This window comes from Zootoca vivipara, chromosome 13 (assembly GCF_965207765.1).
Source record: "Zootoca vivipara chromosome 13, rZooViv2.hap1.1, whole genome shotgun sequence".
In the NCBI taxonomy this organism is placed as follows: domain Eukaryota; kingdom Metazoa; phylum Chordata; class Lepidosauria; order Squamata; family Lacertidae; genus Zootoca; species Zootoca vivipara.
This window is the reverse complement of record NC_142596.1, coordinates 31,125,394-31,151,817: the sequence shown is the minus strand read 5'-3', so window position 1 is coordinate 31,151,817 and position 26,424 is coordinate 31,125,394. Positions and strand designations below refer to the sequence as shown.

At 47.5% G+C, this 26,424-nt stretch overlaps 1 protein-coding gene across 1 annotated transcript in view; it reads left to right on the top strand.

The window, feature by feature from the left end:
- The first annotated feature begins 337 nt into the window (after window positions 1-337).
- Window positions 338-26,424, top strand: part of HS3ST6 (heparan sulfate-glucosamine 3-sulfotransferase 6) — a 75,277-nt gene continuing 49,190 nt past the window's right edge. The window contains exon 1 of the mRNA XM_035132329.3: window positions 338-1,162. Coding sequence (XP_034988220.3) covers window positions 624-1,162 — 539 coding nt within the window. The 5' untranslated portion in view covers window positions 338-623. The remainder of the gene's footprint in view (window positions 1,163-26,424) is intronic.

The following is a 26,424-nucleotide window of genomic DNA, read 5'->3' as shown; positions in this document are numbered from 1 at the left end:
ACCAGCGGTGTTTTACCCCCGCGCATGGAAACCCAGCCTCGCAGCACCCGATCCTACGCGCGCGCGCACGGTTACTCAAGCAGGCGCCCATTGTCGCCTCTTTCCGCTCTTTGGGGTTCCCGGGGAGATGACAGACGCTCCTGCCGCGCCTCTCCGAGGGACTCTGGGCTAGTCCGTTTCCCGGCGCGGCGTCTTCCTCGGGAGCCGCGCGAAGTGAAAGTGACCAGCCCTTCGAGGGGGCGGTGCCAGCGGTGGGTGTGAAAGTGACCGGAGCCTGCTGAATGGTGCCGGGAGGGAGAGAGGCGGGGGAGGGCGCAGCTGACTCTCCTCGCGGAGTAGGAGGGGGGGACTCCTCCGTTTGGTGAGGAAGGAGACGTGGGGGGGGAGAGAAGAATTGGGGACCTTCTGGGCGAGGACAGGCGGGCGGAGGCTCCACTTGGGCTGAGACTGAGAGCGAGAAGAAGAAGCCGAGGGAGCCGAGGGAGGGGGGGGACCTTTCCCGGGGCGGCGGCGGCGGCTCCCCGAAGGAGCGATGTCCCCTCCGGGCCGCGCTCCTCCTCCTGCTGCTGCCGCTGTCGCGGGTGGCGGCGCCGTGGTCCCGCGTCCCCCGGGGCCGGCCCCCCATGGGATGTAGCCGCGGCGGGCATCTCCGGGCGCACGTCGGGGGGCTGCTGGGTGCGCGCGCCCCTCCCCGCGCCCCGCTGCTGCTCACCATGCTGCTGCTCTTCAGCTACTTCTTCTACTGCCTCACCGGCTCCTGCGAGCCCTTACGCCCGGGGGGAACGGGCCTGATTCGACAAGCGCAGCCTCACGACGAAGGGAACCCCCCGCACAAGCTCCTCTTGTTGCTCCCGGGACTGGCCGGGGACGCCGCCGCCGCCGGCGGGGAGGACGAGGAGTCGGCGGCCGGCGGGGCGAGGCTAGAAGAGGAGGACAACGACGGGGTGGACGGCCGGATCGGGAGCCCGTCGGCCGGAGGAGCCTTGCCCGTGGTCAACGGCTTTGGGAGTAAAAAGTTTCCGCAGGCCATCATCGTGGGCGTCAAGAAAGGCGGCACCCGTGCGCTGCTGGAGTTCCTGCGCATCCACCCGGACGTCCGAGCCGTCGGGGCCGAGCCGCATTTCTTCGACAGGTGCTACGAGAAAGGGCTGCTTTGGTACAGGTAAGGCAGGTGCCTCCGTCTCCACCTACCCCTTCCCGAGGTTTTAGGGGGCACCCGACACGTGCGCGCACAAGCACACACTAGGGTGCCAACTTGAATAAAATATTGGGGGCCCCAGGTATGTCCCGCCCGATGTTTTATTTGGGGTGAGTGGCGAAGAGACCTCGGCCCCTAGGATTTGGCTCCTATGACCCCCCACACACACACCAAGGGTGTCTCTCTGAGTCCCAGCACAGGCAGGCAGTCACATGTCCCTAAGACGAGTCCGTTGCATTTCGTTTTTCTATCTCTCTATCTTTGAAGCCCTCTCTTTCCACTTTGCTACGACCAGATCAGAGTTTGTTCACAACTCTGGGATGAGATGAAACAGACATTTTAAAGCAGCCCATTGTCCTGCGTGTGTGGGTGTGGAATAGAATAGCCTGAGTATCAGGATGATCAGTTTCGCACCCTCTCAACCTCCCTCCTGAAATCAGAAAGCATGGAACCACAGAGTCAGGCCATCTAGCTCAGAACTGTCTGCACTGACTGGCAGCAGTTGACCGTCGAGGGGCTCCAGGGAGGGAATGAACTGGAAGCTGTCTGTCGCGTGTCAATCTTGAGTTCTGTCACTGAGCTACAGCCCTCCCACCCACCCACCCACCCACCCACCCAAAGGTCAGAAATGAATCTGAGCATGCCAGGCAGGCATCAACATTGGCACACAGGAAACTGCCTTGCATTGAGTCAGACCGCTGGTCCACCTAGCTCAGTGTTGCCCACACTGGCAGGCAGTGGTTCTCCAATGTTTCAGACTGAAGGTTTTTTCTTAGCCCTATGTGGAGGGTTTAAACCTGGGACCTTCTGCAAGCAAAGCAGATGCTCTACCACTGAGCATCCCTTTAACAGCCCACCCTTCATGCTTCACCTAGCCATATGATTTCAGAACAGTGCACCACTGTATTAATTAACCCGAAGTAATGGTCAATCCTATTTTTGAGCTGGAACTAGCTAGTACTTGGGGTTGAAATTTCCTCTTTGCCAATAAGAATCATGGCTTGAATGGGCGGGGAATTTTGCCCCCAATTAACTAGATTGCAACACAAACTATTGATCTAACTTCAACCTTTTTTTTTTTTAAACTGCTTAAATCTCTGAGCTTTTGGGATGTGAGGAGAGGCAGAAACTAAAAATAAATAAATACGGGATATCCTTTTTTTTTGATCATTTGCTCCCCACTGTGACACAGAGCTTGCCCTGTTCAGCACACAAACTTATAAGTGGAATGCAACCTCAAACAGACCCAAAGTGTTGTTTAACGATGGAGGTAAATTTTGGATCAACGTATTGGAGCTGGCAAACTGCTGGTACAATATGTTTGTTAATCCAAATTAAAACACAGCTGTTGCCCCCCCTCCCTCTAGGAATTCCAATAAATCCTTTCCATATTAGGGCTGTCTTTCCCGGATGGTGTACTCATCAAAATATTTCCCAAATGTTTGGGTCGCCATTGTCTCCAGAGTTTCCTAAAAAGCGTATTCTTGTTCCGTAGTCAGTGCGCACAGGCCACAAATTTAACAGCCAACTGCACACTCCAAATTACACGAGCAAGACTCTTTTTTTTTTACACCGGATGAGCTCGCCGGTCTTTCTCCCTTCATGTTACCATCTCCCTACCTTTGTGCCTCTTTTATGAAACTTTCCATTATGGGATAAGGTATGAAAGACACTCTTAACTTTCCGAGTGGAAGGCTGTCCTCGTTTGAAGTCAATGGCAGAGACTCTGCCTTTATGGACTTCAAAGGGGTCTAGATTTCACAAAGACCAAGGTAACAAAAGCTGACCGACTATTGAAAATGCTTTAAAAAAAAAATCCCCAAAGCGATTTATCAGGGTTCAGGTGCTGCCCTTTCATGCAGGACTCCTGTGGCCTGGAAGGCAAATCGCAAACTTTAAAACAAATGAGCTGGGGTTGTTTCAGTGTCCTTAGACCAGGGCACCTGCCCAGCTCCCAAATGTTCAAATATCTCTTTTGAATACGATGCAGAAAAGTTTCTGTTCTTGCCGATATTTCCCCACTCGAACCGCAGTGAGACTGACATCACGAGCCCATCAAGTTCCCCCGGCTGACACTCTTTCTTCACCCCTCCTTCCTTTCTTCTCCTTCCTTTCTTCTCTTCCCTCTTTCCCCCACTTTAAATTTTTGCATCTTTTGGGACTTTTGAGCGAAGCCTCCAGTGGCAGCAACGGCATAGGAAACCACTGTTTAAGCTGAGTTTGGTGTCCTTCCTGTCTTGAGAAAGACCATCACAATTAAGCAAATCTTCAAGATCTTTGGAGACCGGAGACTAACAAAGCATCCTTTTTGGGAGACACAGGGATAGGACCTCCATGCTAGAATGAGCCTGATTAAAGTGTATCTAATTTTCCCCATCCTTCCTTTGCATCCTCACTTTGTATATGTCTCTGGGGAATCATAGGGTTTCCCACCCGCATTGGTTCACCTTCACAGCCACTAAGAGCCAGCCCATCTCCCTAGCAGAAAGTGAGTTTGTGTGTGTAAAGGGAACATCAGCTGCTTTGGGCATCCTCTGTGGTTAATGGCATTCTGACATGAGTCTTGCCAATGTACAATGGCCTCGATCCACTTTAAAATCTTCCAGCACAAGTCCCATTGATAAGAATTTCCAAAAAAAAATGGCACGCAAGAACGCATTAGTGGAATCACACAGTTCCCACATCAAGTGGGGCATTTGCAAGAGAATGCCAAGAGAAGTGATTTGTTTCTGTTATTTGGTATCCATTTGGTTCTCTTTTTTTGCCAGCTGAGCTCCTTTCCTGTTGGGGTCGTGATGGAATCCCGGAGTTCAGCTGGCTTTTTGGCAGGCTTGTGTTTTAAGAAATACAGATTAAAAATAGAAAATTAAATGCTGGGAGATCTGTGTGTATGTGTTTAGCCTAGCTTTATTTATGTATGTATGTGTCCTGATCTATGTATTCCATGGATGCTTGGAAGGGCAATGTTACACAACAAAGCAGGTCTCTGCCCCAAAGAGTCTACAATCTAAAGGCCAGCAGTGGTGGTGGTGGTGGTGGAACAGTATGAAGGGGGAGATTTGAAAAGGGAAGCAAATGTGAACCTATAAAGATATGCGTCATTTTGGTTGGTGTGAGGGCTATGGGACTTCTACTCCTGCCAGGCTGTTGGAAAGAAGCAATAATGATGCAGAAGCAGTTATCCTGAGTGCTGCCACCTCTACTTTAGCTTTGGAGTAGATGGCAAAGACCCTAATCTTTTGGGAGCATCCGCTGCACAAACCCCAAGAGAAGAACAATTGCATGCCCTTTCTTTTCAACAAAACACTTGGAGGCAACAATCTCATTTGACTTTCTGCAGAAGGCCCTTGAAAAAACAACAACCTGGGCAATTCTGGGTTGAAATGCAGGTTTAACTGTTTGCAGCTTTTTAATGTGGGGTGGTAATCGTTGTAAATATAAGTTTTGTTGAAAAGTGTCGCTTATTATTTTTATTTATTAAATTTCTATACCGCCCTATAGGCAAAATTTGCCTAAGTTACTGTGGACTAAAGATGCAGTCCTCATATTGTGTATTTGAAAGCAAGTTCCCTGGAACTCAATACGTTGTGCCTCCTAGCAAACACACAACAGATCTTGCTGCAAGACATCTGGAGGGCACGTAATGGAAAATTAACAAGATCTAAACTCTTCTTCTTCAAAAAAATTTCTGACAACTAACCTTTGTAAAAAAAAAAAAAAACCTTCCCCACACACAGCTCCCCCTGGTTTTGGTAAACATAACTATTATGTCATACTTGTGCATCTTATCAAGTGACATGAATGTGCATATGCTTTTAAAGTTAAAGGAATTAATATAATTAGTGTCTGCATATGTTTGAAAGGGTGCTCTAGTACACATGGGGGGGTGTATTACTGGTTTTCATTTCTTATGTATGAACCCTCGGTGTTTTTAAGTATCTTTAAAAAGTATTGCAAAACTTGATATTTTCTAGCACCTGAAAACATTAGTGCAAGCGAGGAGACGGGCATTGTGCAAAATCTGAGTTGGGTCCCTTATGCAATTAAATTGTGATGAGGTGGAATTGATCCGGGAGATATAACGCTCTAATAGCACAAACGAACTCTCTTTAGGCAGCCCAGCTCTGAGAATGTCTGGCTACTGTTCATATGCTTAATATTAAACCTTCATCTCTTGGCCAGCTGGGTAAATGTCTGGAGCAGATTTATCTCTTCTTAGAAGTCAATTATTGTATCCGGTACATTATCTTAGACGGGGGAAGGAATGGGGCAAAAAGCAAAGACTTTAAAATGGCTACCTTTTTATGTGACCGGACCTGTTTTCTTCCCAACCCGCCCTGTCTCCTCTGGAGCAAATCAGAGTAATGGGTCTGATCCATGTAAAGGCAATCGTTGACTAAATCCCATGGGAAACAAGAGGTCTCATTTAAATTAGCTGCTAACTCAACCCCATTATTCCCCATCAAATATGCAGTAGCTAGATCCCCAAATTTACTCCAAGTAGGCCCCACTCATTTCAGTGGGACTCATTGTTGCCAGCTAAGCTTGCACGGCATGTAAGCCTTTAGCTGGTTCATGGCCAATATTTTTTTTAATTGTACACATTCCTAAAACTAGGGTTTTAACATGATGACAGCTTACCCTAGGTCTTACAAATGGGTCGTGGTCTAATACCTTCTGCAGGAATTGTTATTTTGAAATCTGTGGCTTTGCTGAGAAACTCTAACTTGGAAGTCAATTGAACCATAAAGGCACTTTCTGCACAACTCGGATTTTGCTTCTATCGCTGCAGTTTTCAAGGAAGTATAACTTGCACGATTCTCTCTCTGTGCATAGCTGTCAAGTTCTCCCTTTTTTAAAAGGGAAATTCCCTTATGCTGAATAGGCTTCCTCGCGAGTAAAGGGAAAACTTGACAGCTATGTCTCTTTGTGTGTTCTACTGGATGGAACAAAAAAATATTACGGTAATTCTAATCTCACTCCTTAGATTTGTGCCGACCTGTAATGCTACAGGGACAAGTCTGATTAAAACCAAAACACGAACGACGAGGTAAATGTAATGGGCTTGGCTCATAATGATAATAGCATTTAATTAAAACCGCAGCATTGTTTTAGTAGCTATGGGGCTATCCTAAGATAAATGTTAAGAATGAGTATAAACCGTTTGCTTGGCTCCTGGGTTGAACTTATATTTTCAAGGGTTCATTGTGCCCAGCTGCACCTAGATCAGTTAGACATGTAAGGTGGAGCTGGTGGTTGTGATGGAGCCAGCTGTGAGCAGTTGCATTATTTTTGATGCAAAAGGAGGAGGGTTGAAAGGCAACAAACATTAACTACTTTTAAGGCTCTAGTCCTGTGTGTTCTGGGTATATGCCCTTTTTGAAACCAGTGGTTTTCACTGGAAGCATGCATAGGACTGTGCTGAAAACCTGATTGGTTTCATCAAGGAAAAGTTTAAGCAAAGACACGCTCAAATCTCTCATTGAAATTGCTGAAAACTTCGGTTGGACTGAAATGTGTAGAAAGCAACCCCTTTAAATAATAATAATAAAAAGGCAAAGGGACCCCTGACCATTAGGTCCAGTCGTGACCGACTCTGGGGTTGCGCGCTCATCTCGCATTATTGGCCGAGGGAGCCGCCGTATAGCTTCCAGGTCATGTGGCCAGCATGACAAAGCCACTTCTGGCGAACCAGAGCAGCACATGGAAACGCCTTTTACCTTCCTGCTGGAGCAGTTCCTATTTATCTACTTGCATTTTGATGTGCTTTCGAAGTGCTAGGTTGGCAGGAGCAGGGACCGAGCAACGGGAGCTCACCCCGTCACAGGGATTCGAACCGCTGACCTTCTGATCGGCAAGCCCTAGGCTCAGTGGTTTAACCCACAGCACCACCTAATAAGCAAAAAATAGCCCTCCACATGATTACGCTTACTGAACTCCTGTTGTTTTATCCTTCTTCTTCTTCCCCTCCTTTTTGGCAGAGAGTAAACAACATGTTTCTTAATTGGGTTGTATTTGAGATCACATATGATTGCAGGTGCTATTTAAATTTGGGGTGTGCGTGTATGTATTGGGGGAAAGAACAAACGTTGAGCTCCTCTTTTTTGCTCCTGGGAATCTTTTGCAGCAGTGTCAACATTTCTGAAATAGTTGACTAAGCCAAGAAACCCCAAACCGGTGCCAATAGCTTTTAATTGCCAACATCTTGGGGCCCTGAGGCACCTGTGGAATTGTTCATCATCTTAAGTACATTTTTGTTTCTTCAAAAAAAAAAAAAACAGCGGGGAAATATGTCGAGCAACAAACTGCTTCTTTGCAATATAACCCTCTTTGTATTTTCTCATGCAGTGTTAATCCCAGTTGGAGTTTGGTGGCTCCGACTCTTAGATTTCGTATATCTTTGGCTTATGACTGGCACCTGGCATCCTTTCAAGTAGAAGTTATTTCAGTCGGTGAATATATAAAACCAACAAAAGCAAAATAGGAGCATCTCTCTCTTTTTTTTCTGCGGACATGTTTTTGATTCCCGTTTCCCTGCGCTACCTCTACGGGAACTTGTGCTCTTTGTTAAATAACAAAAGAAACAGGTGGTTTAGAATGCCAGAAGTAAATCTTTAGGTTGCGAAACCCTTTAACTCTTTAATGTAGAGGCAGGGGAAGAAGGAAGCTGGCTTTCAGGCGAAGGGCCATAGAGCATCTGCTTTGCATGCAGAAGGTCCCAGGCTCAACCCCCAGTCTCTCGAGATGGGGCTGGAAATGGCCCGTGTCTGAAATCCCAGAAAACAGCTGCCAGTCAGTGCAGGCCATACTGAGCATGGTAGACCAGTGGTTTGACTCTATATAAAGCAGCATCAAGGAAGGACAGCAACATGGTTTGCATGCGGATTATCCCTGGTGTCTGCAGGTACGGCAGGGAATGTTGCCTGCCTGGAATCCTGCAGAGCTGGCGCCAGTCCGTGCATAGGCAATATTGAGCCAGATGGATGTTAAGGCAGCCTCTCATGTTCTTTTCCTTTCAATGTGGTAACAAGAACAACATAACTTAAGAATTTTTATAAGAGAATTATTATTATTATTGTTATTATTATTATTATTATTTCAGGGTAGGTCCCAGTCATAATCCCCACAGCACATCGCAGGGGAGAAAGGAAACTCAATTCTTTAGTTTTCCAGGGGGACGATGTGTCTCTCTCCAGCAGCTTTGAAAAGATGGTGCCAGGAGCATCTCTGTGTGAAGAGAGTTTCTTGGGGCCATCACCAAGAAGGCTCTCTCAAGAAACACCAGCTGTTTTGTAGCCCAAAACATCTGGAGGGCAGCAGGCTGGGTAAAGGCTGGTCTAGGTGATCAATAATTGCATTTTAAAATGGGTGGGGGTTTAGTTGTTTGCTACTCATAGCCAGCTGAACAAGATGAAGCCTGTTGGATCAGACCATTGGCCCATCTAGTCCAGCATCCTCTATTCATAGCTGCCAACCAATTAAGTGGCATCACTTTGCCACCCTTGATAATCGGAAGAGCTTTCTCTAGTCCCGAGCTGCCATTTGATAAGTGAAGCAGCAGTGCATTGTGGGCCCGTGATGATAAGAGTCTTCAACTGCCATGCCCTGAACTAATCAATTATTGCTTTGTCTCCTTTGGCAAGGGCAAGGGACTCCCACCCAGGGGTGTGAACACTTGGATTTGGTCCAATGCATAGATTTCTATAGATACCGAGTCTTAGTCTGTGCCGTTGAAATGTCATCAGCATTTAAGTTTTGCTCTCTGTACGCCATTGTCTGACGGTTGCCTGGATGTTTCTTTAGCAAACATATTATATTAGGGCAACATTGGAGAAAGGAAAGAGAACCAACTATCTTTAAACACACAATGCATTTGTCATCAAAATATCATCGGAGGCTAGCCTTGGATGCAATCGATGGAGGCTTTCCTCTTTCACAACGAGCATGAAAACTTCCAAGAGTTGTCTTTCCCCCACCTTTTCTGACTCTCTTTGGCTGATGAACACAACATTGACATAGCCTAATTGTTTTTCTTTTGTCTGAGTTTGGTGGCCGCTATCCTGGACGTGCCCGTTTTATTTTAGTATCAACAAGTCCCATTTAAATCTGCCCACAGTTTGAGACCCAGCTGTTTGAATGAGTATCTATTCATCTTGCACAGTGATGCCACCTGCAGGAAAGGCCTTTGAAGAGGACCTCAGTGCCTGTGCCACTTCTATGCTGAAGTCATCTTCAAATGTTCTTCTGCAGATCTCCCCATCATCTGCGATGAGGCAGGTGGCATTTGGGAAAGGACCTTCTGTACTGTAGTACACAATTTGTGGATTTCTCGCCCTAGATAGACTTGCCTGGTGCAGACATGAGTGCTGGATTATTATTTAAAATCCAGGCTTTTAACATCTGGTTTATTTGGGGTGGTTCATTGGCCCTGGCTCCACCTACTGCTGGTCTCCCTGGCTTCATCCCTACCATTGGCCCCAGGATTTGAAAAAATATTAAATGCAAGGCATGTCTGATTTCAGAGATATAGAGGTTTGGTTGTGCTTGACACTTCTACGTGAAGAAGAACCATGTGTGGTCTAAAAGTCTGCACAGTCCTTTCCCAGAAGAACATGGCCCAGTGCAAACTATCTTCATACGTGTGTGTGTGTGTGTGTGTGTGTGTGTGTGTTTATTTTGTTTTGAAGAATAACAGTTTAAATAAACGACGCATACTGATGTGACCCTTAAGTTGATTCCCTGCTGGTGAAGAAAGGAACACATTCCCTCTCGAAACTCTTTCTCCAGCTTTCCTGGGATATGAAGTATCATAGTTTGCTTCTGTCCTTGGAGCACTTGGAGAACTTGTTTGTTTGTTTTGTAATTCCAAAGGTGGAGCCTGTTGTGCTTGTCTTTCCCTGCATGTCAGAGTTTGAACATCATTAGTCTGCAGAATGTTTCCTCTGCTATCATAAGGCATAAACAAACAGCAGGCAGGCCTTAACCTGTGCCATTTACCAGAAGCAGTTTCTCTCTCTAAAGCAAAACGTAAAAGCAAATTTGGATTTCTGTCTCAGGTGAAGCATTTGTAGGATTTTTGGGGAGGCCTGAAGAATTTGGTAAGACTTAGCGCATATATATATATATATATATATATATATATATATATATGGTTATTTGCATACCACCTTCATAATGAAGTCAGGAGTGAGCAGTGATATAGCCAAATGTGTGAGTGCAGGTGGTGCCCATTTACTTGGGATAGTGAAACCCAAAATGGACCAGCAAAATCTCTCTGCACAGAGCACACTGGCAGGAAAGTAGCAGATGATAATTAATGTAACTGCAAAGTGGCACACACTCAGAAAAAAAATGAACTCTAACTGTTAGGGAAGGGGGAGAAATTAAATTCAGTTTGCATTTAATGTTTAACCTAACTGATTCACACTTTCCAAAATGATACTTAAACACACAGCCTTCCTTTGAAATTTGCAGTTCTCCGAATTTTGCAATTCAGTTCACCAGCAAAGCCATGTGTACAAAAATGCATATACTATTGTAAAGTGTGCATGAAAACTGCATATAATAGGGGAAATAATGCACAAAGGTGCACTTTATTTAGGAAAATTGGTTTGCAAATTTGTATAGTGGACAAAAATGCACTGGAAAATGGCTATATTGGGAGAAATTTGTGCTAAAGTATCGCTGAATTTGCAGACTGATGTGGAAATGTAGAGAATGTAACACTGGGAAAGTGAGAAAATGAAATTGACAGATTCACCCATCCCTATTCTGCATATTCACCAACAATATAGGGTATGACTGGGAAAGAGATCTTGGGATTGTAGTAGTTGGCTCTCTGAAAAAGACAATTCTTTGTGCAGTGGGAGGGATGAGGGGGAAAGCAACAAAACCATTAAGGCAGGGAGTTATAAACAAAATCTGGTGTTGTTGTGGGGTTTTTTTTTAACAAACAACAAAAACAAAACACCCTGATGGGAGTTGTAGTCTAAAACATCTGGAGGGCATCTGGAGGGCAAAGGCTGATCTATTGTGTAGCCAAGTTTGGAATCCCATATGCATTACTAGTGGCTCTGACTCAAAAGGGATATCTCAGAGCTAAGGGGGGGAAGTGCAGAAAAGGGCAACGAAAATGATTAATGGGCTGGAACACCTTCCGATGAGGGAAGGCTCTGCTAGCCTTGCCAAAGTTGGTGCTCCATCAGATGTTGCTGAACTACATCTCCCACAATCCCTGGCCGCTGGCCATGCTGGCCGGGGTTGATGGGACTTGTAGTCCAGCAGCATCTAGAGACCCATCCTGTAGCAACCCATGAGGTATCCCGTCCCCGCTCCCTGTGGCTTCCCCCACCCTACGCCAGCCCATGACCTATTTGGGCCCCTCCTCCCCCCACCCCTCACCCAGGGCTCTATTTGGGATAGTGGACCAGCCCCTTGATGAAGAAGTTTGCTGACTCCTGGACTAGACAAATTCCCTCAGACTATCCCTCAGACCTTGTGGGGGGCTGGACTATATTTTTTGGGGGGGAAATGAACGAATTCCTATGTCCCACAAATAACCCAGAGATGCATTTTAAATAAAAGGACACATTCTACTCATGTAAAACCACGCTGATTCCTGGACCGTACGCGGGCCAGATTTAGAAGGCGATTGGGCCAGATCCAGCCCCCGGACCATAATCTGCCTATCCATGGTCTAGTCCTCTTTTAAAGCCATCTGAGTCGGTGGCCTTCGCTTCCTCATGTGGGAGTGAGTTCCAGAGTTGAATTAAACGCTGCACGAAGAAGTGCTTTTTTTATGGAAGTCCATGAGTTGTAGTGTTATGGGAAAGCGCGCCGGAGGGGGGAGAGATGACCTCTGTCTATCCACTCCTCCAGGTTTCTGAAAAGCTGGGTCCATTTTCTCAGTGGACTGATTGATTTCCCTACAGATGTGAAAGGATCTGGTCCTCTTGGGTGCGAGGACAGCACAATGGTCCAAACCCTGAAAGGTAGAAGAGGCACCTCTTCATGTTCTGATGCTTGGCTGATACGTCTTCCCCCATCATCGCTTTCCCTCAAAACCTGGCAGCTTTATAAGTCAAGAGATGTCAGGAGAGCAAGAGTCGCCAGTAATGGTGTTAGCTGCAGGCAAATGGGAAGCTCTTCCTGAAACATTTGTTCCAAGCCTGCAGTGTGTGTATGTGTGCATGCGCGCACGTTTAAATCATTATTTTTAAATAATAATTATGCCCCATTTGCTCGGAGAAGGAAGTGGGCTACTTGGCGGAAGTTGGGCTGGGCCAGGGAGGCAGAAAAAGTTAATTGGAGAGGCGGCTTAAAAGCGTATGACTGACCTTTTGTCAAATGGGGAGGTGGGGGAGAGGGAGAGAGAACTTTTTTTCAGTGTATTAAGCCTGGGTGGGGATTGAGAAGTTGCCTAATGAAAGGCTTGGTTTAATACCAGGATTTAAGCTCCTAAATGGCTTTTGAAAGCACTCTGGGAGTCTGTTTCTGTGTGGAGAGCCCATCAGCAGTAGGTTGTGGTTGTCTGTTTCTTCCCCACCCACCTCCATTTCTGCAGCCCGCTCTCCCCCCCCCCCCCCGAACTGGAGGCCTCTCTCCAAATTTGAAACCAATTCCTTAAAGCCATCTTTGAAAGCAAGGTCACATTGGGGAGCCATCTCGGGCTCTCTTTCTATCTCCTCCTTCTCAAAGAATTTTAGAGACCCAGTGGAAAACGTAGCCATTTGCTTTTTGAGCTAAATAGGAGAGTTTGAGCTAAAAGATATCAGAATGGCCTCGCTGGATGAGAGAATGTGTCCACCTGTCTAGAGTTAGGAAGGCCATGTCTGCATTGCTCCAAAAGGGGACACAGGTTTGCATGAAATCTGCAGCTTGAAAACCGGCTGTGTAAACTTGACTGCTTCTTTATTGCCACCTAATCTTCTTTCTCTCTCCTTTGGATACAAAATTTTTGTATAAAATTGATGTTTATGTAATTGGGATTTTTAATGGGCAGTATGCCCCATAACTTGGAGGAGGGGGAACATTCAAAAATTTCCTTGAAAATGCTTATATTGAACCTACTTCCTTGCTAATTTTAGAGTTCAACCCCAGGACAAACTGGGCCCTGCATTTCTGCCAAAACTCTTGAAGTTTCTGGCCCACAGTTTCAACAGCGAGGGATGAGGGGGTGGCCTTTATTGGAAGAGCTTTGGGGAATAGCCCTTAAACTTTCCCTGGCATCCCCCCTCCCTAAAAAAAGAGCTGCAACTGTTCTACCAGAGCAAATTGATTACAAGCAAGAGGTGAATTACGTTAATATACTTGCTTGTCACTTGGGCCGTATTAGTAATCTCTTCTCATTAATCTGCGGAGAATACGGAGGTGACCTTGTTAAGCATCCTTGCAGATGGGGGAAGTCTGACCCGGCTGCTATTGATTTACTACCGTGAGACCCATAAATGCCCTCTTGGCGCACCCTGCATTCCAGCCACAGCAGGAGCATCTATAGCTATTTTGGGGGAAGAGCCAGGTCCTGACATGCCCCGCTTTGTGCTTGATGTGTGCGATTCAGACATCCCTTTTTGCACTTGCAGACTTCTTCCTGCAACATTCAAACAGAGAAAAGAAAATCCTTCCTCATGCAGAGCAAAGATAAACTGTGGAACTCTCTTCCATAGGAGGCAGTGATGGCCATCAACTTAGTGTTGTTTTTTTAACTATCAAAATAAGTTTATTGTACTAGCCAAAGGCCACAACAATTCCATGCAGTCACAATCAATTTAAAATATGACACCTGCAAATAAAAACAATAAACATAACGCAATGTATCCAATAACAAGGAGGCCTCTATGTCTACACTGAGTTTTAATTTAGTACTCTGCCCCTTGCAGTTTACAACTATTTTTTATCCAGTTCCTGCTTCCTTATCTCTCTCTCTCTCTCTCTCTCTCTCTCTCTCTCTCTCTCTGCCTCCAGAGCAAAAGGGGCCACCTTATGTGTCACTGAAGCCTCTCACTTGGGGAGAGCCTGCTATCCTGTATAAACAGGGGTTTCAGAAAGATCCTCCTTGGATCTGCATATAGGGGACAAGTTAACATATACTGTAATGTGAAATATCTTCCACTTGGTGTTGCCCACAATGCACAGTCAGCTGGCACCAACTTAGATGGCTTTAAAAGAGAAGTGGAAAATTCATGGAGGAGTAGATGGTATGTTCTGCCTCCATGGTCAGAGGCAGTAATACGGTATGTCTGAATACCAGTTGCTGGAAAGCACAGGGAGGGAGAGGACTCTTGTGTTCAGGTTCTGCTTTGAGGGTTTCTCACAGGCATCTGGCCGGCCACTTTGAGAGCAGGATGCTGGACCAGATGAACTACTGGCCTGATCCAGCATGCTTTTCTTGGGTTTCACAATAGGCCCTGATGAGTGATATACTTGCTTCTCACTGGGCCAATACTTGGCATTTGGGAGAGATGGGATGGTTGAAAGCCAGCATGTAGCCTATTCCCTCCAGTTTATCACCACCACCTTCTGAAGCTGTCCGATGCCAAGTTAGACCATTGGCTCATGTAGCTCAGTATGGTCTACGCTGCCTGGCTGAAGATTTGCAGGGTTTCAGACAGGCAGTCGTTTTCCAACCCTAACTGGAAGTGCTGGGGATTGATCCTGGGAACTTCTGTATGCTGCGCAGTTGCCCTACATATCCTAAAAATAAAGTGAGATTCTAGTCCTCATGATTCTGAATAAGGGCAGAACTATGTGACTGTAGAACACAGCAAGCTGCCTTCCACCAGCTCAGGCCACTGCTCTGTTTAACTCACTGCTGTTTATACTGACAATTCAGTATTGACTACTCTGACCTTCTGCATGCATAGCAGCTGCTCTGTACCACTGAGCTACAGCCCCTGCCTGGCAGGACATATACCGTGTTTCTCATAAAATAAGACACCGTCTTATATTTATTTTACTCAAGAAAATAAGCCTATGGCTTATTTTTTTGGGGTGTCTTATTTTATTTTATTTTACTAAGCGGTACGTTGCTGCTGCTGCTGCTCAAGCGCCGACAAAGCGCCCGACAGTGCTGCGCAGAGTGCCCCAAGCTGCAGGAGGAGGAGGATTCAAAGTGCTACAGAGCACTGCTGGGTCCCGCTGGCTCGGGGTGCTCCGCATGGCGCTGCTGGGCGCTTTGTCGGCACTTCAGCGGGGCCCGCAGCACGCACCGTGTGAAGTCCCGAGCTAGCGGGACCCAGCAGCGCGCCCCGCTGAAGCACCGACAAAGCGCCCAGCAGCGCCACGCGGAGCACCCTGAGCCAGCGGAACCCAGCATTGCTCTGTAGCACTTTGAATCCTCCTCCTCCTCCTGCGGCTCGGGGCGCTCTGTGTGGCGCTGCCGGGCGCTTTGTCGGCGCTTCAGCTGGGTCCCGCTGGCTCGGGGCTCCACGCGACGCGCGCTGCTGGGTGTTTTGGCGAGGCCCTCCAGAACTGCACTTAGCACTGCGGCTTATTTTCGGGGTATTTCTTATATTTTTTCAATGCATGAAAATCGTGCCCTGGCTTATTTTATAGGCACGTCTTAAAATGTGAGAAACACGGTAAATACCATGACTGACGGCAAACCTGCTTTTGAGTGTGAGGAGCTTTCTTTGAGAGCCCATCTCCCTTCCTTTCCCTCTATGAAGCCTTACAGTCTAACTCTCTATTACCTCCCTCCCCAAAATGGAAATGTCTGGGGGAATGAAGGCGCCTGGGAGGGCTGGGTTTAAAGCCACGGCCAAATGCTTAGCCGCTGAGCTCTTTTTGCAAGCTGAATTAGCCTTTCGTGCTGAGAACACAGCGCCTCTTCCAGCAAACTGCCAACGTTTGGGCTTTGAGCTAGAAGATGCTCCTGGTAAGTGGGGAAACATGGAGAAAGCAGAACCCCCTTTCTCAATCAGGTGCTTTCCAGATGTTTTTGGACCACAGCGCCCATCAAGCCCAGCCAGCTGTAGTCTACAACATCTGGTGGGCAAGACTCAAGTCTAGAGATCCTGATTCGTAGCCAGACCAAGAGGTTTGAGTGATGGATGCAGAAAATTGGCATGGCTTCTTGTTCCATTAATTCCCAGTGGGATTTGCCCACAATGTGGCTTGGCTGGCTTTAAAAGAGGATTGGACAAATTCATGGAGGAAGAGAAGGCTATCAGTGGCTACTAGTTTGATGACTGTCCTCTGCCCCCACAACTAGAGGCAGCAATGCTTCTGAATACCAATTGCTGGGAACCACAGGAGGGGAGAGAATGGGACATCTGTTTGGCCCCTGTGAGAACAGGATGCTGGACTAGATGGGCCATTGACCTGATCCAGCAGGCCTCTCCTTATGTGATGCAGGTTCCTCCCTTCTTTCCTACTGGGGAGAACTTCCTGAATGTGGAATCCAACTAGTCAATTCTGTGTGGCTCTCAGCCCCCCTTGGTGATGCTCCAAACTTGATGATGCTCCTCCAAGCTCCTCCCCAGCCTCAGTCCTCAGCCAAGTCGCTTCTTAGATTGCAAGAGAGGAAGGGGAATAATATCTGCCGAATGGATCTGTAAGCATCCCCGTCTCATTGCCAAAGGGGACCCTTCTGCATTTAATTTGCACTGTAATTCTGAGTGACAAGTTGTCTTGGGTGACGTCCTGACAGAGTGAACATCGATAGCCCTGGAAATGAAATGAACCCCCCAATTACCGTCTCCCAGGGAGCAGGGTGGGGCCAGCCATCGGGGGATATGATGAGGGCTCAATAAACGGCATTGATCCGAGCGTTGACGAGGCGTTCTCTGGGGTGTGTCAGCGTATGAACCCCCTCATTACTTACACTTGTCAATAGATCCTGGCTCAGATGCAGGAATTGGCAGCCGATTGACTCCCATGCCAATAGGACCACTGAGCTTCATCTTCCTCTTTCTCTGTGTGGCTTGCTTCACAAGAAATGGCACACTCCGCAGTAATCGATAGCCAAGCAAGCCTTTTTGCCTCCGAGGGACCTCCTACTACCTCTTCCTGAAGTGACAGTTACTCCCTGGTTCAGATTTCTACTAAGCTCCACCATTTGGCTTCCCTTGAAATCTCCTGGTGCTTTGTCAGAGGAAAGCACTAGAGCATCACAGTTTGGGCAATCAAGCTGAAGAAGCTTGACTTAGAATCATGGAACTGTGGAGTTGGAAGGGGCTCAAGGGTCATCTAGTCCAACCCCAGCTTGTGATAGGTCCGTTCCAAGGATCAATGTTTTAAATGCCAACTCTCACTGCCATGCTAGATGGGGCTGATGGGCGTAGTCTGGTGACTTTAAAAGAGGACAAGATAAATTCATGGAGAATGAGGCTTTCAGTGACTACTAGCCAGGATGGCTCTGTTCTGTGTCCACTGAGAGAAGCAATATGTCTCCGAATAATAGTTGATGGGAATCACAGGTAGGCAGAGGGCACATGCTGAGGTCCTGCTTGTGGGTTTTCCATGGGGGTATCTGCTGGGCCGCTGTGAGAATAGGATGGTGGACTAGACAGGCTACTGAACAGATCCAAAAACCAGGCTCTTCTTCAAACATTCTTACGTTCCAAAACATGGCCATGCTGGCTGTGGCTGATGGGAGTTGTAGTCCAAAACACCTGGAGGGCACCAGCTTGGCAAAGGGCAGGGCTATTTTTCAGGCAGAACTCCCTAGAGTGCAGTTCTTGCACCTCTCAAATGGGCACCATTTCCATTATAAGGGAACAAGGGAGGCGTTCATGGTGAGTTCCGGCACCTCTTTTTCTTGAAAAATAAGATGCAAAAGGTAGATGATTCGGTCACCAAAGCCCAGGACAGCTTGCACTCTCCGCAAGTCATTGGGGTTGATGAGCACATCCACCAACCATTTCTCTCAGCGCAAAATGGAGAGGGCTAAATTTGGCATGTTGACAGGTTGGTGGGCCGATCAAAGGAGAGGCATTTTCTGCATGTTGGGGTTATGCAAGCTGTTGACATCCCAATCCCCGGAGGCGGCGTGTGAGTTGGTTACAGCCCAGCGAGAGGGAGGGAGAGAGGGAAGGAGGGAGGGAGGGGGAGGGAGCGCAGCTGGTTTGGTTCTTGTGAACACCTTGGGGAACAATCAAGTAGGGACCTATCCCGGCTGCGCCTCTTGTGCAAGTGTGCCAATGCGGCGAGATCGCCCATTGGCCTGACCCAACATTGGGCTTTTGATCTTGAACCAAGCAGGGAAAGAGAAGCATAGCAGAGGCGGAGGCTGGTGGAGCTGCTCCCCTCCATTAAAAACCTGGAATCAAGAAATTACGAAGCCAGTTCGCTGTTCCGTATTATTATTAGATTTATTACCCACCCCTCGCCAGATGGTCCCAGGTTATAGCAATATAAAATGCAGCATTAAAAACACTTTAAAACATACAGTATCGGTATGTAGCCTCTCTGCTCTGCTTTTGTGACATTGGAAATATATATCATCTATCTATCTATCATCTATCAATTTTCCAAGGTTGCATACAAAACATATATTTAAAGCAGATTTAAAGCACTTCTATTGCCACTGAGCCTAGAGCTTGCTGATCGGTAGGTCAGCGGTTCAAATCCCCGCGACGGGGTGAGCTCCCGTTGCTCGGTCCCTGCTCCTGCCAACCTAGCAGTTCGAAAGCACGTCAAAGTGCAAGTAGATAAATAGGTACCACTCCGGCGGGAAGGTAAAGGGCGTTTTTGTGCGCTGCTCTGGTTCGCCAGAAGTGGCTTAGTCATGCTGTCCACATGACCCAGAAAAACTGTTTGCGGACAAACGTCGGCTTCCTCGGCCAGTAAAATGAGATGAGTGCCGCAAGCTCAGAGTCGTTCGCAACTGGACTTAAATGTCAGGGGTCCTTCACCTTTACCTTTTACCTGCTTCTCCAAAGAATTGTGGGCAGAGCTACAATTCCCAGCACCCCTAACAAACTACAGTTCCCAGAATACTTTTTTGGAGGGAAACGGGCTCTAAATGTTTAGTGTATATGCAGCTTAGGAATGCAGAGGGTGAATCCTTGGTCAAGATTGGTGACTGCAGCTTGCAACCCCCCCCCCCCCCACACACACTTCCTGGTCTCCTCTGTATCATTTTCTTCCCCTTCCTTGTTTCTCCAGCCCCATAATGAGAGACACCTGAAGCACATTAGCCTGTGATGGAGATGGAGGGTTGTGTGTGTGTGTGTGTCCTTTTCAGAGCCAACTTGGAGTGTGCAAGCGAGCTCCCATTTCCAGAGTTGTCTTCCCAGCAGGAAGGGAACTTGCCCTTGCGAGCGCCAAGCGGTGTCAGAGGGCTCCGATAGGCGATTCCGCCACAGCGAGAAGCGATGATGATTTATGGTGTGATTCAAAGGTCACAGGAGGAGAAAGGGGGAGTGAGAATGGTATCACATCAGTATCTAAAGCTCCAGTTCTTGGCGTTGAACCGGTGGGGTGGGGGGAGGTGACCTGCAAAAGGGCCCAACAGGGACCAAGGCAGGTAGATGGCTCTGACAGAGCTCCCTGCCTCTCTTGCCCCTGGTCCAGCATCTGGCAACACTTGTCCTGAAACTTAAGACTCTGCTGATGAGGCCCCATTAAATGTAACCAGCAACCCAGCCCTGTCGGAAGACTTCCTCAGCTGCCTGTTGTCTTTTCGGAATATCCTGCAGATGCAGAAGGTAGAAAGATCAGCCCAGTTGATTCAAGTAACTGGTGGAAAGTTACTGGCTACGGTTTACTGTGGGCCTGGCAAATACAAGACCAGGTAGCACCAGGAGGACTAGGTACTTAGCTTCAGCATGTGAATTTCTGGAGGCATATGCACACACAAGCACAGAATGCGTCCTTGAATTCTGATCCTGCCTCTTGCTTTCTGGGATGGAGGACAGAGAAAGGGTGTGTGAGTGTGTGCAAAAAAAAAAAAAAAGCCCGCCTCCTGTCCCCCCAAAACAGTACTTCTGTCTTGTAAGGATTCAACCTCAATCTGTTAGCCACCATCCATCCTCCAACCGCCTCCAGGCACTCACACAGGCAGCGCCGTCTTAAGCGCCCCTGTCGCCATGGTGCGCCGGATCTCTCCGGTGCCCTTCCGCCCTGTTTCCCAGCACGGTGGGCAGGTGGGCGCCGCGCGCAGCTGCGCAGTGGACCGGCAGGCCGGCCGGCCAGCGGGCGGGCGCAGCTCGCGGCGCCCTCCTGGCGGGCCGGCGCCATGGTGCCTTGCGCCACCGGGGGTCTACGATGAGCCGGCCCTGCACACAGGACCTTCACCACCTTCACTGGTTCTGATTTGAAAGAGAGGTATAATAATAATAATAATAATAATAATAATAATAATAATAATAATAATAAATAAATAAATGAATAAATAATTTATTATTTATATCCCGCCCATCTGGCTGGGCTTCCCCTGCCACTCTGGGCGGCTTCCAACAAACATTAAAATACATCAAATATCATAGATTAAAAACTTCCCTAAACAGGGCTGCCTTTAGGTATTTTCTAAATGTCAGGTAGTTGTTTATCTCTCTGACCTCTGATGGGTGGGTGCCACTACCAAGAAGGCCCTTTGCCTGGTTCCCTGTAGCTTTGCTTCTCGCAGTGAGGGAACCGCCAGAAGGCCCTCGGCGCTGGACCTCAGTGTCCCGTCTGAACGATGGAGGTGGAGACTCTCCTTCAGGTATACTGGACCGAGGCCGTTTAGGGCTTTAAAGGTCAGCACCAACACTTTGAATTGTGCTCGGAAACGTACTGGGAGCCAATGTGGTCTCGGCGGCCGCTCCCAGTCACCAGTCTAGCTGCCTGAATTTGTCTAATATAAGAACATAAGTAGATATTCAGAGAATTGCAAAATCCAGTGGGAAGCAAAGCTATGATCTGGACATTGGCCCGAGAGGTGCTGATCAGGCCTTTTCACATAAGAATTGGCAGGCCCGAATCCATCAAGCATCGCTGATCTGAGTTCCAGGAGCATTTTTAAACCTTTCCCATGCAGTCAAGCGTGTGTGTTATTTGGTGTGTGTGTGTGTGTGTGTGTGTGTGTGTGTGTGTGTGTGTGTGTGTGTGTGTGTTCTTTCTTTTTAAATGGGTCCCTGTAAAGCACAAAACTTCCACTTCAGTTGTGGAAAGGGAGGAAGGATAGGGGTTTTTTTTTACCAGAAGATCCAAAACCACAGTGAGGCATCAGGGAGGGAACGGCCAACCTTGGGATTTTTATTTGATCGTGAAACGGGAAGTCAAAGCATTTGATGGCTCCAAAGTCTGCAGACCTGTAGCCACCCTGAAAGTTAATGTGGTTGGATTTCACAAGCCAAATGGGATGTGGGGCGGCCTCAGAGCTGGGCTAGGCAAAACCAGCTTAGACGAAGAAGAGGCGCTCCCATGAACTTTCACCTGTTTTTAAGAGTGGAAACATTCCTTCCTGTTTCCAAGAAATTTGGGTGTCCCATGGAAAAAGCCAAGCGTCAGAGTAAGCTCCTTCAGGGAGTGAAAACTTTAGTCTGTTCTTGGGGAATGTGTGAGTGCAGGAAATGAGAATGACTTCCTTTTAAAAAGCCATGGATTCTATCCCAGATTTCCCCTAACCTGGTGCCCTTCAGAGGTTTTTTGGATCCATTCTCTTTTGGAACAGAGAGCCAAAATGAGCAGATCCTTCCATCTTTAATTTTGACCGCAACAAGGTTAATTAGATAAATAGGTAGAACAGCAGGCCCATTTTTATCACCATATTGAATCTTGAAAACATAACATATGAACCCTCTCTGTTGTATTTCTTATTAAAGGATAGTCCTTATTTCTATACAAATGCCTTGGTACTCGGATGTTTTGGCTCCTGAATGCTGCAAATGTTCTGCAAATGTTCTTTGGAACCCGAATGTCCGATGGGGCTTTCACGGCTTCTGATTGGCTGCAGGAGCTTCCTGCAGCCAATCAGAAGCCGTGCTTTGGTTTCTGAACATTTTGGAAGTCGAACGGACTTCTGGAACGGATTCTGTTCGACTTCCAAGGTACGACCATGCTTGAATCAGCATGTATACATTAGCATATGCAAATGAATGCCTTGGATTTTGCCACTGCTTAAGTGGCCAAACCAGAAGGGAGCGTAGAGGAAGAAACTGGGGAGCAGGGAGTGAACCCTGCAGCTGGATCCCAGGTGTCACTATCGCCTCTTCCAGACTTCTTTTTGTGCCATGTTTCTAGGCACAGGTTGTGCTTTAAAGCTCCATGTCTGAGTGCTTTCCCCCACTTCCCCACAAACACCCATTCTGTACTGCTGAATTGGAGCAAACAGCAATCCATGAGAAACCAGAACTGCCATTTGTTCCGATTTAGCGCTAAAGAGCCAGTTTTCCTGGGAAAGCAGCAGAGGGTGGGGAAGTGCTCAGACACTGAGCTTTAGATCTCAGACCTGTGCCTAGAAAGCATGGGGCGAAAGGTAATTGTGGATGAGCCCAGAGTTCGTCAGTGGAAGAATTCATGAGCGGGAAAGACGGGGGCAATTCTATCCAGTTCCAAGGATTAGGATGGGCAGCTTCATATTTTCTCAGGGGCCCCCAAATGCTCTCAGCATCCCCGTCCTGATGGGATTCATTTTCTGAAGTTAGAACAGGCAGCTTGAAAAAGCCGCCCATTTAATTCTAGCCCCCACCCCCCTAACCAGCATGTCTTCATTCAAGAATATGAGTTCCTAGGGAATTGCAGATGGAGACGTTTTCTGTGTTTGCTGGTAACAAATGTAAACTGTGGCCACTCAGAAATTTTCAGGAGCTGTTTCTGATTAATTTCTTTTGCTTTTGACAGTTTCCGCCCAGCATCTCTTGTTCTTTGAGAAGGGAAGAGAGATGTGGCTTGCTTTCCCCTTCCTTCCTTCCTTCCCTCCCTCCCTCTATATTTTGGGTAATGTTTCTAGGTTTGCAGTAAGGCTAAAATAATCCATCTTGCTCTTTTTTAAAAAAGAGGCAAAAGGGGGAGGGAGGAATCTTGGGTGAATATTAAGTTCCACTGACCCCAGAATATCTGATTGCCATTGAGGACTGTAAGGGAATTTTTCAAATGGCTGCCTGATGAAGCTGTCAGGGCTGTCAGGGAGCAGAGCGTTCCAGCCCAAGCCATTTTCTGCTGTTATTCTTTTTAAAAACTATAATAAAAAGCAAAAGCTGAAAAGCTATAAAAGCAGAAAACTGGAGAGGAAGAGATACAGAGGGCTGAGGTGCCCAGAGAGATGGGGAGAGGTCTGATTATCCAAAACCTGGGTTGACATTCCTTTAGATTCTGTGGGCCAGCCCTTCCCAACTTAGTGCCCTCCAGATTTTCCGAACTACCACTCCCATCGGCCCCCCAGCCAGCACAGGTGTACTGCCTGACCCATCTGGAGGGCACCAGGTTGGGGGAGGCTGTTTTGGATGCTTTTTTCCTGAGCCACATTCACCCCATACATTGAAAGGACTATGATGCCACTTAAATACTCACAGCTTTCCCCAAAGAATTCTGGGAGCTGCAGTTCCTTAAGGGCAGGCTCCCAGAGTTCCCTGGGAAGAGGGATTGACTGCTAAGCATTCTGGGAATTGTAGCTCTGGGAACAGTGCAAGGTTAAACCCTGTGGAGACCCCCCCCCTAGGCTGTCAAAATGTCAGGGGGGCCCTCGCAAATTATCTCCGACCTAAAACTAAGAAAGCTTGATTGCTGTTTTCTTTCAAGATCAAATCAATATTATTTTGATCCATTGCCACGGGCCCCCTAAAAGGCCTGGGGGCCGTAGTCCGATGCCTACTCTGCCTATTTAGTAATCTGGCACTGCCAATGGGGGGGGGGAACATGGGGTCATTTTGCCTGATTCAGCAGCCAGGGTCTTCTGATGTCTTGTTGCTGGGAATCCTGAGTGGAAGAGGGATGCTGTGCTCCTGTTGGATTTGCAGGCTTCCCACTGGGGCAGATGGTTTCCACAAGGATGCTGAGCTAGACGGCCCACTGACCTGATCCAGCAGAGCTGTTCTTATCTTCTTCCTAAAACGATAGCAGTTATCTATAAATGTGCATCTATGAAGCGGATTCGCATATGCAACCCTGTGCCCTCTTTTCTTTCCGCTCGGTGATTCATTTCCTCTTTTGCAGCAAAGTATGTGATGTCAGAACTCGCACTGCCTGCTGTAGCCCTCTAATGAATGCTTTGCGTGTAAATGTATAAATAGATTAACTTATTTTTCTTTTTTGCAAAGGTGCTCTAAGCAAGGTTATGTTGACTCTTTACACGGAACATGCACACCTCCGTTGGGCGTCTTGAATACTTTAAGCTGCTTTTGCCTCACTTTAGCATCTCCCTTGAGCCACAGAGAGGGAGAGAGGATGAGGATGAAGCTTTGCAACACAGCCTTGGCCGCTGATACTTTCCCTCCACCTCTCCTCGGCTCTTGATTTTTCACCAGGCATGGTCATGTAGCTTTGACCTTGTTGGAAAGAAAGGGCTTGCTTAGTCGTAGGCCTAGAACCTATTGCATTTTCAGAAGGAAAGCTGGGGTTCTAAAGGGACACAACTCTGGATCAGATCCTTGCCTGTTACATTTGCATATGCAAGGAATTCACACCTGCTTTTTCACTGTCTCCTCCAAAGGTCTCCTGACCCAAGAAAGTTATTCTGAACAGCGTAGACTTAGAGTTTGCTTGCAGTTGTGAGATGGGGACAAGGCGGGGGGGGGGGAGGCTCCACCATATGTGAATAATGGACAAATCGTGGAACTCAATATATGGGGTGAACTTGGCATCAAACCTCTGCATTTTTTGCTTTTCTTGTGTCTTTCTGAGTCTGCGCAATGGAGTCTGAAACTGCTTTCGATTAGAAAAAGATGCTCTAATATTTTTTCTGGAACCATTTGCACAAGCGGTTCCCAGGGCCTGACAATGAACAGTGAATCCTGCAGAAATGTTTTGGGCCTCACTGAAATAATTTCCTTTGGCTGTGCCTATAAACCAAGCCAAGTGGAAACGCCGGGATTTCAAATGCTTGACTCCAAAGCCGAGGGATCTAGTGTCCCCTTAATGGCTGATCCCTTGGAACTGGCCACAGGATCTCCTGGAATAGGGAGAGAGACTGGCAGTGGGAAGAGGGCAAGGGAGACATCTGTGCTTTGAGCCCACACTATTTAAACCAGCCTCCCCAAACGTGGTGTCCTCTGGACATTTTGGACTGCTGGCTGGGGCCGATGGGAGTTGTCGTCCAAAATAACTGGAGGGGAACCAGGTTGGGGGTGACTGGTTTAAAATGTGAGGGTTTTAGCAAATGGGATGGGTGAGCATAAGCTTCCAAGCCAACCCTCTTTCATCACCAGGAAAGATGAGCCAGACACATTTAATACACTAAACCACCAGCAGAACGGATGAGCTTAGGAGCACGGAGGCACGGATGATGATGGGCTGCGTTCAGGAATAGCATCTGCCCTTCTTCCTTCTAATTAGGGTTTTGTGTCTCTCATTGTCTCCCCTGCCTGAAAGCTCCCCTCTCCCTTCGCCTCTGTTCCTGAATCCAGCTCAAACTCCTCTCCAGCTTCACTCCATGCCATCTCCCTGCTGTCTCCCCTTATTTCACACAGTACCCATTACCTCCTCTGTTCAGACTCCAGACACGGCTCTGCCATTAGGCAAAGTGAAACAGCAGCCTCAGGCAGCAGATGCCGGGGGGGGGGTCAGCCACAGTCCCACCACTGCCACCTTTTCACCTGAATCCTATAAACCGGTGGGCCACAAGTTTCATTCAGGTTGCCCATGGCATGTCTGTGGATTTATTCTCGGAGACAGGAGATGGCATATCTGTCGCAGTAAATATTCATATAGATTTATAATTGTATTTTTGTTGCGTCTTTCATTTCTTATATCGTCGAAACAAAAAATAAAAATAAAAATTCCTTCCAGTAGCACCTTAGAGACCAACTAAGTTTGTCATAGGTATGAGCTTTCGTGTGCATGCACACTTTTTAATATCGTGTTACCGTTTGCATTCTGCGGAATTCAGGTTGTAATACAATACAATAAAATAAAACAGATAAGAAATAAAGGAAGCCATAAAAACCCAATTAAAAACACCCAGCATCTAGCACAGTGCATTGCAATGGCTACAATGGGCAGGAGAATCATTAAGTGGTCCACCAAGACCCTCTGCAATTTTCAAGTGGTCCCGGGGGCGGGGGGTGGAGCTTGAGGAGCACTGCCCTAAACTAGTTTTCTTTGCACCTTCTACACTAGCCTGGTGCTCTCAGGTGCTGTGGAGA